Source organism: Drosophila gunungcola, unplaced genomic scaffold (assembly GCF_025200985.1).
Source record: "Drosophila gunungcola strain Sukarami unplaced genomic scaffold, Dgunungcola_SK_2 000072F, whole genome shotgun sequence".
In the NCBI taxonomy this organism is placed as follows: domain Eukaryota; kingdom Metazoa; phylum Arthropoda; class Insecta; order Diptera; family Drosophilidae; genus Drosophila; species Drosophila gunungcola.
In genome coordinates, this window is record NW_026453235.1 from 431,256 (window position 1) to 451,284 (window position 20,029).

At 36.1% G+C, this 20,029-nt stretch overlaps 1 protein-coding gene across 10 annotated transcripts in view; it reads right to left on the bottom strand.

Moving 5' to 3' along the window:
* Positions 1-20,029, bottom strand: part of LOC128264537 (uncharacterized) — a 51,001-nt gene that overhangs the window by 9,397 nt on the left and 21,575 nt on the right. Inside the window, exons 1-2 of one of the 10 annotated variants that reach the window (XM_053000064.1) lie at positions 17,276-17,390; positions 1,876-2,803 (exon numbers count right to left, since the gene is read on the bottom strand). The exons of 6 other annotated variants lie outside the window; for them this stretch is intronic. In XM_053000064.1, coding sequence (XP_052856024.1) covers positions 1,876-2,431 — 556 coding nt within the window. In that variant the 5' untranslated portion in view covers positions 2,432-2,803; positions 17,276-17,390. 3 more of the 10 variants (XM_053000066.1, XM_053000065.1, XM_053000067.1) reach the window with 3 other exon arrangements.

The window sequence follows — 20,029 nt, forward strand, 5'->3', positions numbered from 1 at the left end:
TTTTCAGTAATAACACATTGTATATCTATGGATTTATGGCCTTATCATTTACAAGAATTAATAAATTGTATATCTATGTAATTATGGCATTATCATTTACATCATCTACAAAAAGATTATGGTATTTCTTACATACAATATTAAACAAGACCATGCCTGTGCTACAGGTCTCGTTGCAATACAAGTTTTTGAAACGTAGACCCATAAGAAGTGTATAAAGTATTACGATTATGCCCCAATTAATATATCTATTTTATTGAACTGGTTGAAAATGATCCTATATCAGTCCAAAGCATGACATGGATCTTTTAAAACCAACGAAAGATAATTAATATTTGTGTAAGCATTATTTATGGCATTCACACAAATTGCTATTTAATTAGCTTTAATTACTAACACAATGTACTATGGGTAATACTCGAACTTTTGCCATAAACGTCTTTCTTTTGCTTTGAGATATATATTTATTTGATTCCGTATTATACCCCAATCTTTTTAATATACCAATTTGGAGAAAACATTGAAAAACTTATTTTGAATGACAGGAATTAGTTTTAAAAGTTAAAGTATACATATGAAAGGTGGTCAGTCAAAGGTATACAAACCAAAGATAAAACAATAATATCAATAATTATATAATCTTGTTTAATTGCCAAATATATTGCAAAATATTGTAAGATAATACTTTTAACAAATCAGCTAAATTCAAGTTAAATTTTAGCAAATTAATATAAAACCAACTGGTCTTAATGCTTTTTCCGCTTTTCAAAAAATTGTTACATGTTGCAAGTTTTAATGAGTTTAAAGTTAAAAGTTAAATTACAAAAAAATGTTGAAAAATACTGGTTTTCTAAAGAACGAACTATTGCAATTTCAAATAAAGTTAGCCATTTCACTGTTTTTGTATACATTTCTATACAAATAAATGGTTAAATAATAACATATGTATATTAGCTAAATATGAAATAAAATAATACATTAACTAATATATTATCAAAACCAATTTCTTATAATAGAAATACGACATAAATAAATAAATTTTTGATATGCATGCGTGGCTTTGTTTTGAAATTCTACCTAAGACTAACAACGTGCGATTTTGTAGAAGTCTTGCTTTATTTTTAGAATTAGTACACAAATTTATTGACATTTAACCCATAGTGCAATGGCCATATCGACAATTCTAGCGAAATCTACTAATCAATAATATTTGCCTTTGACCTTTGACCTATTTCCATTTTTGTTTGATTTTCTGCTTACGGAATAATCAAATGTTGTTGTTGTTGTTTAGTTTTACAATTTAGTAGTATTAAAGCAATAAAAACCTAAACTCAATGCTATACGGACATAAATGTATGCTGTTTTAAAGGTCGATTTGTTAACTTTGAACCATAGTGTTGCAACCGAAGCAAAAGAGACTTGGAGATTAAAGTTTTATTTAGTGTTAATGAGTTAGTAGTATATTTTGAAATAAAAAAATGGTTTATTTTTCTTAATAAATTTGTTGTTGCTCTTATATCAATGGGCCATGACAATGGCAATTGAATTGTCTGCGAACATTCCCGAATTTCTTTAATCTTTGGGTTCTAAAGGGAATCGCTTGGGAAGACTGGGGTGCCAGCAAAGGGAACTTTTAGTGAGCGGGGCAAGTGCAAGGCGAGGCAATGCGCAGTGAAGTGCGGCAACAATGCACAAAGTGAAAGTTGGCCTGGCCAAAAAACAAAAAAATAAAAAAAAAAAAACAAAAAAAAAAAAAAAACAGCTAGCGAAACCAGTTGAGCGGCTCCAGTTTGCTGCCCACAGCAGCAGGTCGTGTAACGATAGCAACCATCCCACCACCCCCCACCCCCCACCACCCACTGGTGACTCCTTTACCTCTTCCCAGCATGTGGGCCGCATACAAAATGTCGCGAAAATGATGCGCCGCATGCTGTTGCAGGAACGTGAACGACTCGGCGATATTGGCCGCCAGCACAGCGGCTGCGGAGGCGGAGGCGGAGGCGGAGGCAGAGGCCTCGTCGGCTACCGCCGGCGGTACCGTTCTGGCTCCCGCTCCCGCTCCAGGTCCCAATCCTTCGCTCACTCCCCCCAGACCGGGCATCATGCCAGCGGCGGGCGAGAGTGCCGACGAGCAGCAGCCGGCGGATTGGGAGGAGCGGTCCGTTTCGCAGGTGCCGCTGCTGCTAGTGCTGCCCACACTGGAGCAGCGTTGCTGGTGTTGCTGATGTTGCTGGTGGTGCTGATGTTGCTGATGTTGCTGGTGCAGCTGGTGTTGCAGCTGCACGGAAAGCGGCAATTGATGGTGTGGCGGCGAGATGTGGAGCGTGCTCAGCAGATCACCGGACAGCGGTACGGACTTGTTGTGGCTGGCTGCTGCTGATGATGCTGTTGCTGGTGGCGCCGACTTTTTTGTGGTCTCTTTTAGGCGCATTTTCGATTTGCGGTTCCAAGTATGCCCACTAGCTTTGCTCTCGTTTGTTGTATAAAAAATATACTTATGACTTATATATGCTTCTTGTTTCCGTGATATTTGTTGTTGTCGTTTTTTATTATTATTTTTTTTTTAATTGTTGTATATAATATTCTTTTATATATGTACACTGTATATGTATTTGTATATATATGTATATGTATATGTATATGTAAATGTAAGTCAACAAGGAAGTTCTATTGTTAAGGCAACTCTTGTTTTAAACATTTCTCTCGCTTGGTTCTTTAATATTTTTAATACCGCTTATTGTAGACGTTTTTCATAATTTTCCATTGGATTATCTAAAGTTTATCGAATTTTTCATTTGACGGGCTGCAATCACAAAGATAAGTTAGGGAAAAACACATATTGGCCGCGTTCACAGCTTCACTTTGAGCACTTTGTAGTTTTAAAAATGTAATATTTTCTGTTTATCGGAAATCAATTGGTGATAAACAGTGCTGGAGAACGCGGCCATTGGCACTTAAACGCAGTTGTGAAAAGTGTTTTTTTAACGAGCGATTTTGGCTAATTCGCAAGAGACTTTCTTGGTTGGCAACATGTTTTTTAGCTGTTGAATTTTGTAGTTATTTATCAAGAGTTTTAAGCAATTTTCTGGAGATTTCTTTGTTTATTTGGTCACTTTTTGTTTTTGATTTTCATTACAAAATCATTAAATTGTATAACGTTATTGGGCATTTTCGTTGTACATTTTTTATTGTTTTGTTTCAATTTTTGTAAGTTTTGATCTGTAGAATTTCAATCGATTTTTCCGTATTTTGTTGTAATTTTAATTAATTTATATTTGTGTTGATTTTGACTGCTTCAAAATGTTTTTGGAGAGGTGTTGCGAAAAGACCCTAGGAACTACTACTATCAGGTGGCCTAACTAAGAACTCACCTAGACGTGCTTTTCATACGACAAACAACTGATGAAATAAACTCTTGCTCCCGATATCAGTCTGTCCGTATTTCCATCTTGCTAACACTATTTCTCGCACCTTCTGTTTCTATAAGTTAAAAGCCAAACAAACGACCAGTGACGAACAAACGACGAACGAGTATGCACAGCAATGAAACATCCGAAGTTGCAGTGTGTGAAAACCGACGTTGGCAGAGACGCGGGCAGAGAAAAAGGGACAGGGACTTCGGCACGTAGCACATAGTACGTAGAACGCTGACGTCACGCACAATAGCGCCCGCAGTAGTGATGCCGATCTAGCTTTTTGTTCTTCATACCAATGTTGTGGAAACCACCTGACTATATAATACTTTAAACGCTTATTGAATGTAAAATTAAAAGAATAAGCAGAATCGATTTGATGAGTTTTGAAAAGGTACCGTTTTGGATATTTGACAATTTCAAAATTGTCAAATCGTTAATCTTTAAAATTATGCTTTATCTAATGTTTAAAAGTTAAAATTCCCCCCACTAGGATACAAATTTATAGACAATAAGGTACTAAAAATGGATTAACAAGTACGCTAAAACGGATTACTAAGAACGCTAAACGGATTAAAAACTGATGACCAAACTTTCACTAAATTGATTAATTTTTTATAAGACTCTATCAGAAGATCAGAACGTAACAGGAAATAGACATAACATTTGTTGTTCTTAAGCACATACATGGTAAAACCTTTTTACTTAAGTTTTCTTGGTCAGTTTGAATAAGAGTGAGGTTAGTAAGCAAAGGATGGCTTGTCATTTTCGGAAGCAAAATTGTGTCAGCACTGGCCATCGTGTGGTGCCGTTGGTCAGAGGGAGGTGGGGCTGACTCTTCGCTAGTCGTTAGAATGGAGGCAGACTGTAAGGGAGTGGGGAAATGGGATAGATGGCGCTCGAGTGCAGGCCAGGTGCTGTCATCATTATTGTTATTTTATGCCATCGCCTGTCAAATGCAAACAGGATTGTGCAAGACAGCACGCAACACCGACGACAATTTGTCAACGCCTGCACTTGACCTACACACACAAACACACAACCGCACTGAGCACCGTCAGTGGGCGGGGTCACACCCCTTCTTGTTACATATATACCTACAGCTATTCGCAGCTAATTAGCAATCAAAGTATGTATGTATTTATTGGTAATTATAATAAAATCTGATGATCTTTTACATTGTTATTATGTTCTCTTCGATTTATTTCAAATAATTTCGTTTTTGAATTCGCCATTTTAGTAACAAATTAAATATGAAATCATTTATGGCAAAGGACGGTTTTAAAATGTCAAGTTTTAAAAACTTTTCATCAGCTTTTCTAACAATGTGAACGAGAAAGCGAGGTTTGGTTTATTTTTAAACTTAATGACTCTCAGTTTGAACGAAGCATTTATACAACACAATTTTGTGTTGTCATCGATATCTTTTTAACTTTTTCAAAATAATGTGAAAAACATCTCTGTTTCCCAAAGAAAAAGTTTATCAAAACGCAAGACTCTATTTTGGTATTATAATGAATTAGCAAATACTGCGCACACTCGAGAGAATTTCGGTTATTCCTTTTTTCATTTTTGTTTAAAGTAAGGATAGCAACTGCTGTGACCGACTATCGCATTAAAAAAAAATATATAATTATGTACGAATGCCAAGCTCCAAAATCAAAAACTTTCTTTTGTCTACCGATAATAATCTGTAAGTAAAGTTTAATTTTATTTTGTTCTCAAGAAAGATAGACTATTTAGGCTCCCTAATTAGCCGTACATAGCTGTAAATTAAACCGGGTCCTGCGTTTGTCGTTCCACAATAATGGAAAAGGTGGTTGGAAGTGGGGATGTAGGTTGGAGTGAAAGATAAGTATTTAAGGCCAATATAGGTCTGAAAAGTTTTACGAAGATGGCATTGCTTTCAGTCCAGTCGACTAACTACTACTAGTATTAAGTCCAAACTGTTAATTAAAGGTAGTTTTAAGTGATTGTTAACAGTACGCAAAAGGTTTCTTCGGTTTAGAATAAAATTTCCATAATGTCCGAGAGGTCCTCTTTTGACCAGTTTAATGCCATAAACTCTTATTGACATCAGCGCACTCGCAATACATGCGATGGAGATTAATGTCTTTGGTTAAAAGTCACTAGAAAGCCGATAAGCTGAAAGAAAGTCTTTCGCTGGCATCGATTTCAACAACTTCTGGATCAGTGGAGTTTAGTGAATGTCTAGATTACATGTGCAACAATGCGGGTCAAAAGAGAATGGTTATCGCATTTAAAAAAAAAACTGCATTTCTGATAAAACGCTTTTCCATAATCTATCGATTAAGTTGCAGCGAAATTTTCTGTTTGCGGGGTTGAAATTTTTGATTTAATTTAACATAGTTTTCCCTCCACTATTCAACGATTCCCCCTCATTCACTTTGTAAACGCTAATCGTCCCGCCTATGAATCACGTGAGAATTACAAGAAAATGCGATAAAAGAACAACTTTGGTCGGCAAACACATGTAAGACACCTTTTTACAGCTCCCAAATTAAAATTCGCAGGTCCGACTAGCCATTCCTAGATTTCCCGCCGCATTTTCCCGCCGCCCCTTGCCTTCCATGGGGATCGTGGTTCGGGCAATTAGCGAAAAACGCTTGCAATTAAGGGCCACGAACGTCATCATCGTCATCTTTGTGGCTGTTGCCTTTCCATTTTTTTTTGCTTTTCTGCTGCTGTTGGCATAACAGACTAAGTGAATAATTACGCGTAATTAAATGCACGCAACATGTGCCACGCCCCGAAAGTAATGCACGTTGTAGCAGTTCTTGCCGATCGGATTGAAAGACCTCTAATCGATTAAATTTTTTACCAATTCCCCGAAAAAGTCAAACTTTCTCTTTTCAAAATAGACAACATAGCATTTTCCTCCCTTTTTTGGTGAAAAGAATCTGAAGACGAAGCCGAGATAGAGAAATTAAATAAACTTCATTGATTTACACAAAAAGAAGTCATAACTTTTTTAATTTTAAAATTTTATAAACACTTTAAAAAATATAGAACTTTTATGTTGTTATTATTTTTTCTAAAAAAAAAACCATTTGCCGACGCCTTGACAAAAGTTTTTTTCATCAAAAATCGTTTGAAAATTAAATTTTTCTTCAAAAATCGCTGGTCGACTCCTTAAAAATAGTTTTTTAAGCCCGCTATCAAACTCAATTCCCCTTTATCAGAACATATACAATTTATACAGTTTTAAAAAAAACCTGTTGGCTAACCACATATGGTAAAAGGACAGAATTTCTGAGAAAAGCAAAGCCTCATAAATCGCGCCGTTTTTCCTAATATTAATGTTTTTATTATTTCGGACCTAACCCTTGAGTTTACTATGTTCTAAAGCTATCATAAATATAATACATCCAAAAGGTTATATGCAGTACTGTGTTTATATAGACAAAAAACCTATGCCAGGTATTTTACTAGTTGTTACCAATAAAAAACAAGGACATAGCAATCTGTGACTCTTCAATCAAACCCAAATTTCACTTTGCTCTGCTCAGGGCAACATACATTCAGTTCGTATCGTAGTCTCGCACGAAGCACACACACTTTTCACTAACTTGAAAAAAATTATAAGTAACTTTTTTTTCGCTTTTTTATATTTATAAACAAAATTTCGTTTTACGATAAAACCATGTCTGGGGTGTCATTGCGAAGTTGTACAGAAGAAATGGATTTAAGACCATTTACCTTCGCCAACATTGGCGATGAATGCGAACCCGAGAAGAGGGTTCATCAGTGCGCTAAAGTGCCAGCCAGGAAGACGAATGTGGCAGCCAAGAAGAGGACCTCGAAACGCAAGGCTGTGTTGAAGCCCAAGCCCAACTCCAAAACCAAGTCCAAGCCCAATCTCAAGCTCAAGCCCAAGAACGACATGAGCAAGCCAAAATGCTCCAGGCCCGGGAAGAAGGAGAAGGGTGCCAAGCCGAAGTCCAGTGCAAGAAATCGCAAATGTAAACCAGAATGTAAACCAGAATGTAAACCAGAATGTAAACCAGAAGGCTATCATTGTAGCATCCTTTAACTGACGAATGTCAGCACTGCTAGAATCAGAGAATTGTGAGAACCTCCTGGGAACCAGTCGATGCCTCGTGCCAGGAAGCCCAATTCCGATTCCGAATCAAGCAAATAAAGTAATATTTCTGTCAAAAAGTTCTTTTTATTTTATTTATTTTTTATTTGGAAGTATAGTCGCATGAACTAAGGTTGGCAAAAATAGGCATTTATTTTTAACAGTTTTTTTTTTGTGTTTATATTCGCGGTCAAACGATTTTTGAATGTTTTGGAACTATTTAAAAGTTCCCATATATTTAAAACTGGAGGTGGGCGAATTTTAGAAATTAGAATATAGTCGACTTCAGCTAATTGAATCGACTTTTTCGCTTTGCTACGAAATAAATTGCTACTAGTCGTGAGCAACAATTTGTATCTAAAAGAAGCATATATGGCTACTTTCTAAAATAATATATATATATATATATATATATATATATATATATATATATACATATATCTGAGGCAGGTATTTTATATTGGGTGGTTCTGAAACTCTTAATTCGGATCGAATCGACCTCTGATGGTGATCAAGAAACTAAATTTCATGAACAATCGTAAAACTATTACTGCGATATATTCTATGATGAAATAAGGCATGACTCAATTTTTTTGTGACAACAAACTAATAAATTTAGTAAATTTTTGGTTCATGTTCGATTTAGTTATTAAGTGACATTCTTGCCACATGTGGCAATGCCAAGAAGCAACGATGCAATCGATTAAGATCTTAAGCCAGCAACTTGAACATTAATCAGGAGAATGCATAAATAGTAAGTTAAGTTAGCATTGGCCAGCAAAGACAAATGAAAGGAAAGGAAATAAACGGAAGAGGGAAGAGCCCTTCACAACGGGCAGCTGAAGACAGGGCCCAGTTTCAGTTCCTTGCTCCGGCTGCTTCTGCCGCCGACATTCCCTTTGTATGGCGTGCAGTCAAGAGTAAAAGTCAAATATTGTAATTATGCTAAATACATAATTTACTTTGAATTAACAGCTGAAAACGGACCGAGAACAGCAGGTGAGAAAAGGAAGAAGGCCGCAGCGAAAATATTGAAATTGTTGGCGAGAGATAAGGAAAGGGGCGTTACCCTAATGCCGCTCGAAAAACTGAAATAAAATTCAATTAAATTGCGCTCAACTGCCGGCCAGGCCAACAGGTAAAGTCAGGTAAAAGGTACGCCAACCGCCATCCGCCAACCGCCGGCAGTCAGACGAGCAGAAAAGAAGCAATATTTTGCGGTTTTGTTTTGGCACCTGCCACAAACCACAGACAGGTGAGGCAAGGGCAAGGGGGCTAAGAAGAGAGTCAGCTGTTTGCCACCAGCAGCATCGATATGTAGAAGTTACCTTTTCTTAGGGGCCCTCGAAGCAGTCCAAGAAAGGGACAACCAAAAAAAAAAAAAAAAAAAAACACCCGGCTCTGCAGGACCGCAATTGACATCCTATTCCTATGTCCTCCAAATTGACAAACGGAGACAAGTGGGCGTGTCACCATTCATTACACTACTTTATAAAATAAAATAATGGACCCATGATTGAGCAAATTACAGTTAAACTATTTTTGTGGCAGATATGTTCTCGTCGGTTGTTGCATATTTCATTTCAAAGCGCAAGTTCGGCCAACCAACTTAGGTCAACTAATAATATAATGATTTTTAAATTTTCCGTACAAGTACAATATAATTTAAAATTAAATGTTAGCGTAGAACGAGCTACCAAGATCTAGTGAAATTCCGACATAAAACTGAGCTTACAAAAATATGAATAACAAAATAGATATGTTTATAAGCTAAAACAAAAAATTTTAAATTAGTAAAGCAACCGTATAATGGAATACGATTTTCAAAAACCTATTTTTGACGGCTAGCCAAAATTGAGTACCGTTTTCACATCTTAATGGTAAGCAAAAAGTAGATTTTAAACTGCAAAATTACCACCTACTTTGAGTTTATCAAGCACATGGTTCTTTTCTCATGACCGAAAGTGCGATCGGTGAAAGCACTGTAAATCAACCTTGTGCGATTTTTAGGCATTTAATACGAGTAAATTTTTGAATACACAGTAGACAGAAATGAAAATAAAATGTATGAGTGCATTTGCCTGGATGAATTGTGAAACTATTATATTAATTAGATAAGTCCTAAAGAATGAAGTTTAAGTCGAAAGACACATTTAGATTAACAACAATAATAAACATCGAGAATATAAAATTATTTAACAACGACAACAATAGGAACAACAGCAATGGCAACCAATAACACACAGAAATAGAGAAGACGAACATCATTGAGATCAAAATACTCACACAACTATCTTCTCGCCTAAACATTTTCAATCTTTTTTGGGCGTTCCTAAAAACGCGCCCGCGTTTTCAACATGTTTTTCAGTTTGTTTTTTATTTGTTTGCTTAAAATTTTCGTTTGGTTAAAGTTGGTTTTCTTTAACAATTTGGCAATTTTATGGTAAGTGTGTATGCAAAAACAAAAAAATAATGTAAAACACTACCAGCTTGAAATAAAGCGCTCGCGTTTTATCGCAACTTTTGTGTGCGTGTTTAGTTATCTCGTTTAGATTATTGTTGTTGCTTATTGTTTTATGACTTTATATTTATTCATTAGCTCGGTTGCCTAGTTTTTACCATTAATTTTTGAAAACTATCCAGATACAAAATAAAGAGGGGGGGGGAGAATAAAAACCTCAACGTCGAAGAAAAAAACACTCAAAAAAAAACGCGGAGCCGAACGAAAAATCGCGTCGTCAGCTGTCGGACCTCTGCCAATCAAATTAACACATTTAAATTAGCATTTTTGCATAATGGCCAGACATACAGACACACAATTCAAATACACAGATATGCACAGAGAGACGACGGATGAAATCTGATTTGCAAATTTATGTGAATCGGGACCGAATTGGAATGTTTCTGCCACACAATTCGGACATAAGAAGATCCCCTCGATTTCGCTCCGCACTGTTCACTTGAAATCTCTTCGGATTTTTGGCTTGGGAAATGGGAAATACCCTTCGTATAGTTTACGTTTTCTCCCAACACTTTACTCAGTTGACCAACTAACTGACCACAAAATAAAAACGTTTTTCCAAACCAAGAAAGAATTTGTAATTGTTTTAGACCTACTGAATCCGCAATACATTCACATTTTAATTTTCCATAGTCTGTTCAGTTTTACTTTTCATTGTATTGTGACATTTTTAATGTTATTTTGTGTTGTTATTAGCTTAGCTGTTGTTTTGAGTGTCAATTTGAGAATAACAAACATACACGTGTTTATAAGATAAGGGAGTTTGCATCGTGAAAGTTTAACCGACCAAAATAACCTTTTCTAGGAAGTTTATAATTTTCAAAATTTGAATAAATGAATTTTAATATGTAAATTTACAAATTAAATTTCAGCAGTATTTTCGGCAATTAGACATTTTTTAGTTTTTGAAAACAATGTAACTACAATATACATACATATATAGTTCTTTCAACTGACATCGGATTATATTTCCCATTAAAACAGAAATATATATTTCCAAGGAATTGAAAACATGATAAGTCAGATTGCTCAATTTCTAGAAAATTTCTTATGATAAGAAACAGCAGAATTATGTATGTACATAAAAAATCTTTGACATAAAGCAGCCTAACTGATAAATGAAGAATTCTCTGTAAGTAAGAAATTTTTTAACGAGAAAAACCCATTCAGGTTCTTATTTCTATTCTATTATTTGTTTTACTAGATTTAACTTAATACACCGAAATAATCAAATTTATGTTTATATACCGCTTAATTTGTTCTTAAAAATTCTAATATAATAATTTGTTTTTTTCATTTTACATACATATGTATGTATATTTCATTTCAATCCAAAGCGTGTTACTTTCTGCCAAGAATTCAAATGCAGATAAGCGAAAACAGAAAAAACCAGAATTAGGCGGGAGAGGCAGAAATATGTTTCGGTGACTTCCGGTTTCGGAGTTTTGGTGTTCGACTGAGTGAGTAGTGAGTTCATTATTTTCGCGCCGCCAGTGTTCATAGTTGAACTATCATCACTTGAAGGCGGGTGGTACCGGGTCCGGAAGGGCTGGGCGTGCAGGCAAATTAACATACACGAAACTATGCGATAAAGCGTGGACTTGGATAGCCAGCGAAATAAGCGAAATGAATGCCCGTTGTAGTACTATTATATTAAGTGAAGCTGTTGACTGACGACGACGACGACGGCGACTTCGACGCTTTGCTATGCGAAGGTCACATAACCAGCCGGAGCAACAAATAAAACACAACAGCTCCACCAAGTGACGATAACGAAAGCCAGACCAAAGAGGGGAAATAGTTAATGTAGGCGTATAAAAAGCGAGTAGGCGCTTTTAGCACAAAAAGCTGAAGAAGCGGGCAAAGAATGGCAGACTATAAAGCAGAAATGATCGGAAGAAATTTCCATAGAACATATGTATGTATTCATCAAAGTGATCAGCCAAGTAAAAACACCCAATGGCAGAAACAAACAAACATACATACATATATACATTCAGTTTAATATCGACGCAGTTCGGTCAAAATCGATAGTCATAGAAACTAGTTAAATATTTTAGCTAGCCACATTGTGCAGAGTCGGTTACTTCTATTATGCATTCGTAGCAAAACAAATAGTTTTTGTTTGATTTTTATATTCTTCATAACTTGAATTGAAATCAACCTGAATTATCCACTACAAAATACAGTCAAATTGAACAATTTTGTGGTTAATATTTAATGTAATTATTCAAGGTATAAATAAATGCAGATACAAATCTGTTTAGAGCTCATTTAAAGCAACCATATGATAAATCGTATTATTGGATTTCGTTAAACTGGCGGTACTGAACAACCGATGCGTCGAAACCCCTACAAGTGAAAAATGTGATAGTAAATATACAATAAATATCTGACTATTGAATTCAAAATTTTAAAATAAATCATAATATTAAATACAATGCATTTAATATTTAATATTAAAATATTTTTATAATGTGGAAAATATTACATTTAAAATAGTTCATATTTCATTTAAATACGTTTTATTTAAGTTCGATATGGTTTAGTTTTAAATTCAATTTTCAGATATTAAAATCCGTTCCAAAAACGTATAATATTAAGTTAAGTACAAAATATTAGGTTTTACTATGTTTTTTTACCAGAGTAGGAAGACGACGGATATGCATGGATATGGATTTTTTAAATACAATAAATCGCACCTGTTATCTAAAAAGCAGGATTTTTGAATATGAACACTATGCGTTTCCCGCAAGACGCAATAACGAAATTAAGCCGCCCTAGTGTGGATTGGTTCCCAAATAGAACCGAAACGTATGGCTCTACCGTATACAGAGTTGACGCGTGCCAACTGCCCCTCTATATAGCCGCTCCACCAAACCCTCTGGTTATCCAATGCCCGACATTCAATTGCGCAGCAGCGGCAGAGAACAACAGTTAATTGCATTTACAATATTGCCACAGTTATGTCGATTCCTTATGGGATATGGAATATTGTGTATGGTGTATGGGGTATGAATTTTAAGGGGATTGGGAGGGGGGGCGTTTCGAGCGGAGGAGAGGCGGTGCAGAAAGCATGTTCGCTTAACGATCTACCCGACTCATGTTTATTTATGAGTCGCCAATCGAATCAATTCCACTCGACTCAACTTGACTTGGACTTGACTTGAATCGCTTCCAACTGTTGTTGTGCGGCTGCAAAATGCAAATTTTGGACAAAATCCAAAGCATACGCACACCCCTGTTCAAGATAATAGAAGTGCAACCCAAAGATCACTTTTTCTTTATTTTCATATTCATATTTCGTTAGATAAGACATGCATATTTTTGCCCTTTTTTCAATTGTAACAATGAATACAAAATAATTTATGTAAGTGAATATTTGAAATGTTTAACATTTAACATTATTTAAAAATATCGATTAAGTTGTCTTTAGCTTGAAATACATATGTAATATTCATAGGAATAAGCTGCAAATCTAATCCGATTTTGTTTTCAAACGCAATTCGACTTAGCTTCTGGTGCTTAGCAAGGATACATCCCTATACTTGTTACATACTTTTGCACGAAGACAATATAGGTATATAAGCCCCAGCTGTATATGCCATACACATAAACATATATAGTATGGATTGGGTTCCCATAGATGGCATGCAGGTCTAGGGCAGTGCCAAAAAAGGCACCGAAAGCAACTATCAAATGCCGTTCAAGGCCATTTCAAATTGCGTGGCAGGCAGAACAAGTTCCACAAGTCGGTGTGTGTTTATGAATTTTAACCAGCTGATGCACGTGCGAGTGTGTGTGTGTGTGCGAGCCTTCAAAAGGGGTGCGCACATCCCCTAAAGCTTTGAATGAAGAAACTATACGAACTGCAAAATCTGTCATTCAGTAGACGAATTTTATTATGTTAGAAATTAAAAATAATTAATCAATTATTCGGTTGAAACCGAACCTACTAAGGAACTAATTAATGCAATTGCGAACCACTTCTTATTTTGGTGACCACCTTAGTCATTTGATGAGATAAGATTTTAATCTTGGTAGGTAAATTGAGCTTTCTTCAGATTTACCAACCTACAATAAAACTGATGATACCAGAAAGCAGGGCGAATGTAGTTTAATCATCATTCAGATGACTAATAAATCGTCTACGAAATCCCTTAACCGTATACTCATCCCTATCCCAAAATTATCTAATAACAAAACTTAGCCAGAGACGTTGAAAAAAGGAATAGCAGAGAAAAACTTGTGGGCCTCGTTTAAATAAAAACATGTACCATAAAATGTACAATTCGATGCAGAGAAAATATTTTTCGAACACTGATCTGATGAAACCTGAAACCTAATATAGAGTTGTTATCGACTTTTGTTTATCCAACACTTGTGGCTGATGAGCTTGAGGCAACTTCAAAACAAAACATACTTACATAAAAGGACTATATGTTATGTACCCGTGTGTACGACAATTAAGTAGCGTTTTCTTAACAACGATGGCTACCAAAATTAAATTAAAACTGAACTTAATAAGGACCAAATACCTTCGTTAGCAACCACAACCGTAATAGATAGACAACTTGATCAATTTTGAAATTTTTTAAAAATCTTTTCAAAAAGGATTTTATGGTACATGGAAATTTATTAATTGAACTAAACAAATAGCCAACAAAAGGTGATAGATTTGCATTGAACTAACCGTATGAACATACAGTTGCGGTCAAAATAATAGTAGTTTTTAAGCTCATGGAAATATCAATCATAATAGTATAAAAGCAACATTTGAAATTTTGTTGATATTTTCATGAAGCTAATGATAAGTATCGGGTTTCCTAAAAAACAATTACCAATCTAATAAAAGAGCTGTATTTAAAAAATAAGTCAGCAAGCTTATGAGTCGTAGACTTTGTCCCCCGCTGTAGGTAAACAAATTGCTTTTGTTTTTTTTTCTCAGTGTAGGGGAGCGGGTTAGACGCAGAGAGACAGTAAGAAAGAGAGACAGAGCGAGTGAGCGACCGGTTAAAGTGGAGGCAAGTGGGAAACGAGCATGAAATCGAGAGAAAACAAGGATAAACAAGCTGAAGGATATGGGACGGCACTGTTGCTTCCTTCACGTGTAATTGGGTAAGTGTGTGAGTGTGAGTGTGAGTGTGTGCACGTCCTGACCGCGTGCACACGCAATGTGTGAGTGTGCCAGAGCGAGAGGGGGCGCATGAGTGAGTGACTGGCAACAGCCGCCGCTTCTTATTGACATTAAAACCGCTGCCGCCGCTAGTCGATTCGATTCCCCTTGCCCATGTCCACATATACTCATACCCATACCCATACCCATACCTATACCCTTGCCCATTCCCATTTCCATTCCCATTCCCATTCCCGCTCTCTCGTGTCCTTCCCCATCCCCTCCAGCTATTTCTTCTTCTTTTTTTTAAGTAACACCCGGCGCAGATGCTAAATAAGACGGCAGGAATTAAAGTGCAAAGGTGTGTGCTGCAACAACAATAACAACAACAACAACAACAACATGATCAACAGAAGGACGATACTTTACTCTTGTACTTAGCGCTAAAAAAAAAAGAAAAGGAAAAGGAAAAAGAAGACAAGGACCGCGAACGATGTGGGCAAGGATCTAAGCATATATGCCAACTGTTTGTACCGAGCGTCCACATGGTGCGGAATTAATCATTGTATATATCCAAGAAATAAAGACTCTGGTACATAGAGGATTAAGCCACGGAGTATGTCAACAATGAAAAAAAAATTCAGCATTGGTGGAAACAATTGCAATCGAAGTACACATGGTCAGTAGAGCTTGGGTATTTAACAAATTTTAAGCAATAAAGAAATAGAGAACAGATTTACCAACAAAATCCCTACAAACTTTTGGCATAAATATTAATAATATTTATTGGGAAATGGTATATCAAGGAAAGCTAATTTCATTTGACTGCCAGCGTTTAACTAGTGGTTTTTGCAAATATATATAAACACACATATTTTTGTTATGAAAAAAAACTATTGCTTGAATTCATTACCGGAATCGCCGGCTATATTACTGCACGCATTCAATTAAACCACTAACCCATATACCATACATATGTGGGACTGATCTAGTTTGTGTTAAGGTGGGCTAGTTTTTTCTTTCTTTATTTTTTCTTGATCGCATCCAAAGTATTCTTATGAATTGTAAAGATTTAAATGTAGACTTGAGCCCTGCGCAAAGAAAACCTAGTTCAAAAAGAATAACTGTCATAATACAAATAATCTAAAATACAATTTAAGCAAATTTGGAGCGTTTGAATTTATGTATAGCATTTTTATGAATTTTTTTACTTTGTAAAAAGAAAATATAAGTGCCTCATTAGAACTCTCCAAATTTAGTTCTTTTTAATTTAAGCAGTTAAAGGTGTACAACAGGGCTCGTTCCAAAAAAAAAGGGAGAAACGAATATTTTAGAGCTCTAACAACCTCAAGATATCTTAAGTTTAAGTACATTTCGAATAATCCAGTGAAAAACCAAATATTAAAAACGAAACAGTTAATATGTTGCCGATCCGAGGCGCCATACTAATACTTTTATTTTATTTCCGAGAAAAAATCATCAAGATAAAGCTACCTTGTTGTCAACAACTATCAGTCTAAATAAAAAAAAGAAAATAAAAACAAACAAAAAACGAAACAGAAACGCAAAAAATTTGCCGAATGGAAATTTTGTGGCACGCAAACTTGTTGCTCTATCTGTGTGTGAGTGTGTGCTGGTGTATTTGTGTGCCTCTGTGTGAGCCAGTCTATGTGTGCGCGAGTGTGTGTGTGTTTGTGGAGAAGCTTACTTTGGCGATGTTTTAATAATAAATGATTTATTTATTTTTCAGATTGTTTTCGTTTTCGTTTTTGTTTTGATTTTGATTTGCACTCAGCTGATGCACATTTGTTGCCCACTTTTGCGAAAAAGCCGCACTTATCGCCTTCGTTGTATTTGTTATTATTATTTTGTTGGTGTTTGCATGTCACCAACAGCAAAGAAAAACAAAAAAAAAAAAAAAATACTCAAAACACAAAACGCGCGCGTACACTTGTATGTAGAAGTTTGCCTGTATGCGCGCGCGTGTGTGTGTGCAAATTTGCAAGAGACGGGGCGTATGAGCAATGCCGTGGCGAAAACTTTGCCACTTTAGTTGTCTGCGACGAAAGCAAAAACAGCACAAAACACCGTAAAAAAAAGCAATAATAAAAACACAGCTTTACATGCACAGTTGTTGTTTCAATTCGGCTGCTGTGGCGTCGCAGTGCGTAATACTTTTTTTTTTTTGTTTCTAGCGTCCGCGACGCGTCAACGCGTTGTAAGCGGTTTGAAAGGTAGCGCAGCACTGGCGCTCGGCCGCCGAATCGAACAGCTGAGCGCTGTTCCGAAGAGAGAGCCGAACCACTCACGAACGCTACCACTCACCAATATCACTGAAATAGCCCCATCTCTGTGTGTGTCCGTGTGTGTGCTGTAAACGCTCTTACATTCCGCGCCCGAATTTTTCGGGCTTTTCTCTGGTTTTTCTTTTGGGCCAGTTTGGCTGTGGTTTGGGGCCAGCACTTGTCGTTGTCCGTCGTCTCTTTTGGCCATTATGCAACGACAGCGAAACGAAGGGGCTCACGAAGTGGCCAAGCTGCTCTCCGATTGGTCGGCAGAAAAAGCCACGAAGCGACCCGAAGTGCGCTCGCTCTCCCTCTCTCTTGCGGTTCGCTCACTCATTTGGGAGAGAGTACATTAAAAAAAATATAAGAAAAGTCAAAACACTCGAACATACCAGAAGTCGAGTTTTCCGACCAACACATACCCATGGTAATCCGCAAATATTACGGCAATTTTTAAAACTTTTTTACTTGCTTACTAAAAGGGTATATTGTTCTGAACCATTGATTTGCAACAGAAAGAATTTTCGATCCTTCAAAGTATAATGAATATTAATAGCTCCTTCATGCACTTCTGTGTAGAAAAAAACATTTGAAAAAAAAGCTTAGAGTAGGGTTTTTGAGCTGTGCGACAAGGTGCATATAACACATGGTCAGACTGAAACCAATACGGAAGGTGTATGCAACCGATCTAAACTTAGCATTTGAGTAAGAGATATCTAAGTTCTCTACTATTTAAAAATAAAATGAAATCATTAAACTGCGGAAAGGTGGTTTCCCGATCCAAATGTACGCTTTTTGCAAAATGCAAAAACCAATTTAAGACAAGTCACATATCAACCGAGGTTACAATATACCCTTGCCAATTACTAGCAACAAGAGAAGCACCGAGTCCGGTTGAACTTTTTGGGAATGAAGAGGTAGCCACACCGGACCGATAAGAATGTTGAGGGATCGTAAATCGCAGAAAGGCGCTGGAAAAGAGGTGAGAAAAGTGACCACAATGTGTTGAAGAGAAAGCCATCAGTTTCCACAGCATCGAGAGCTCTTTCGATGGGAAAAAATTTGAATTTGGCTATTGCCACTAGAAACAGCAAAGCGAAGATTAAAATTGTATTGCAATTGCAATTTCAATAACAATATTTTCTCATAAAATTAAGCCATTTATTTGTTTTCGAATATTAAAATAGAATCATTAAATCATTTGACTGGTCATCGAGGTAATATTATTCCATTAATCAACTGTTTTATGTGTCGATTAAGATTAATATTTTTTTTTTTTCGTTAATGTGATCAAAGCATATAAACCATATTTAAACCACTGCAATTGCTGATAACAATTGTGAATTGAGCTCATTTTAATCTCAATTTACTTTGCGAGCATTTTAAAATGCGAAAATTGTTTTACTACGTTTCTTTTCGAAGTTTTTTGGATTGATTTCTATTTTCCCTAGCTGATAAAAATAAATGTTGCTTATATTCGCATTAATTTATACCCTGTACATAGAACTCGAGAAAAGTGTAGAACAGGAGCATGTCCCAACTGAAAAAGCTTAAGATTTACAACTGCCATTTTGTTGATAGTTTAATGTTTTAATATTTTCACAACTCTCCCAAACACGTAAGAAGTTTCGCACATAGGACCCTCATCGAAAAGCATCGATTTTGTGGCAAGGGCATCTTATATTCGGGACACCTATTTTTTTATAAAAAAAATTAGGTTTGCCATTGTTTTTTGCACAAATACTTGCAGAGCCAGCTGATAAGATAACCACCGTAGAAGTGACAAGCCGAAAACTATATGAAAGTAGGGGCAGAAGGGAGTTGTTGGTGCGAACCAAAATTATAATTGTGTTTTGTGTGGTTTTCGTTTTTGTGGGTTCTCGCATTTAAAGGGCCGAAAATGAGTCATGGAATTAATCAATCACAGCAAAGACCCGCTTAAAAAGACGCCAGAAACTGCAGCTCCGAGTACCAGAGAAAATATAATCCAAAATTAATCTAAAAAGAATACTCATAATGTATTCGTAGAACAGCTAGAGGCCGTATAGAGTACATTTAAGAATTCTTATTCAGCATCGATATTCCAAGACGATCAATACATTTGATACACTTTAAAAGCAACAAAAGTTTTTAAAAGTTATAAATTGTTTTATTAGCTTCATATACAGTGGACCAAAAAAGTTTACGAACATTTTTATATTAAGTTTCAGTGCAAAGTCTACTTAAGTTTTTTTGCCCACATTTACGTGGCACATTTTTAAGGTTTTACTTATACATATATCAATACTCACAATATTAAACTATTGATTTTTGCATTGTATCACGTTTTTTCCATACTACCGTTTATCTGCATTTTACACAAAAAAGTGAAAAAGAAATCCTTTTAAGATTGGCCTGTGGGTGAATCTGATCTGCAGATTGATATAATTCAAGCTCATTTATATTTTAACCCATTAAGGGCAGGCAGGCAGGCCAAGCCGGACGCAGCGGAGAAAGTTTTCGGGAAGAAAATAATCGCTCGCCTCGATTTTGGTGAATGGAGAGAAGAGAGTGGCTAAAACGGCACTATATATATATATATGTCTATATAGA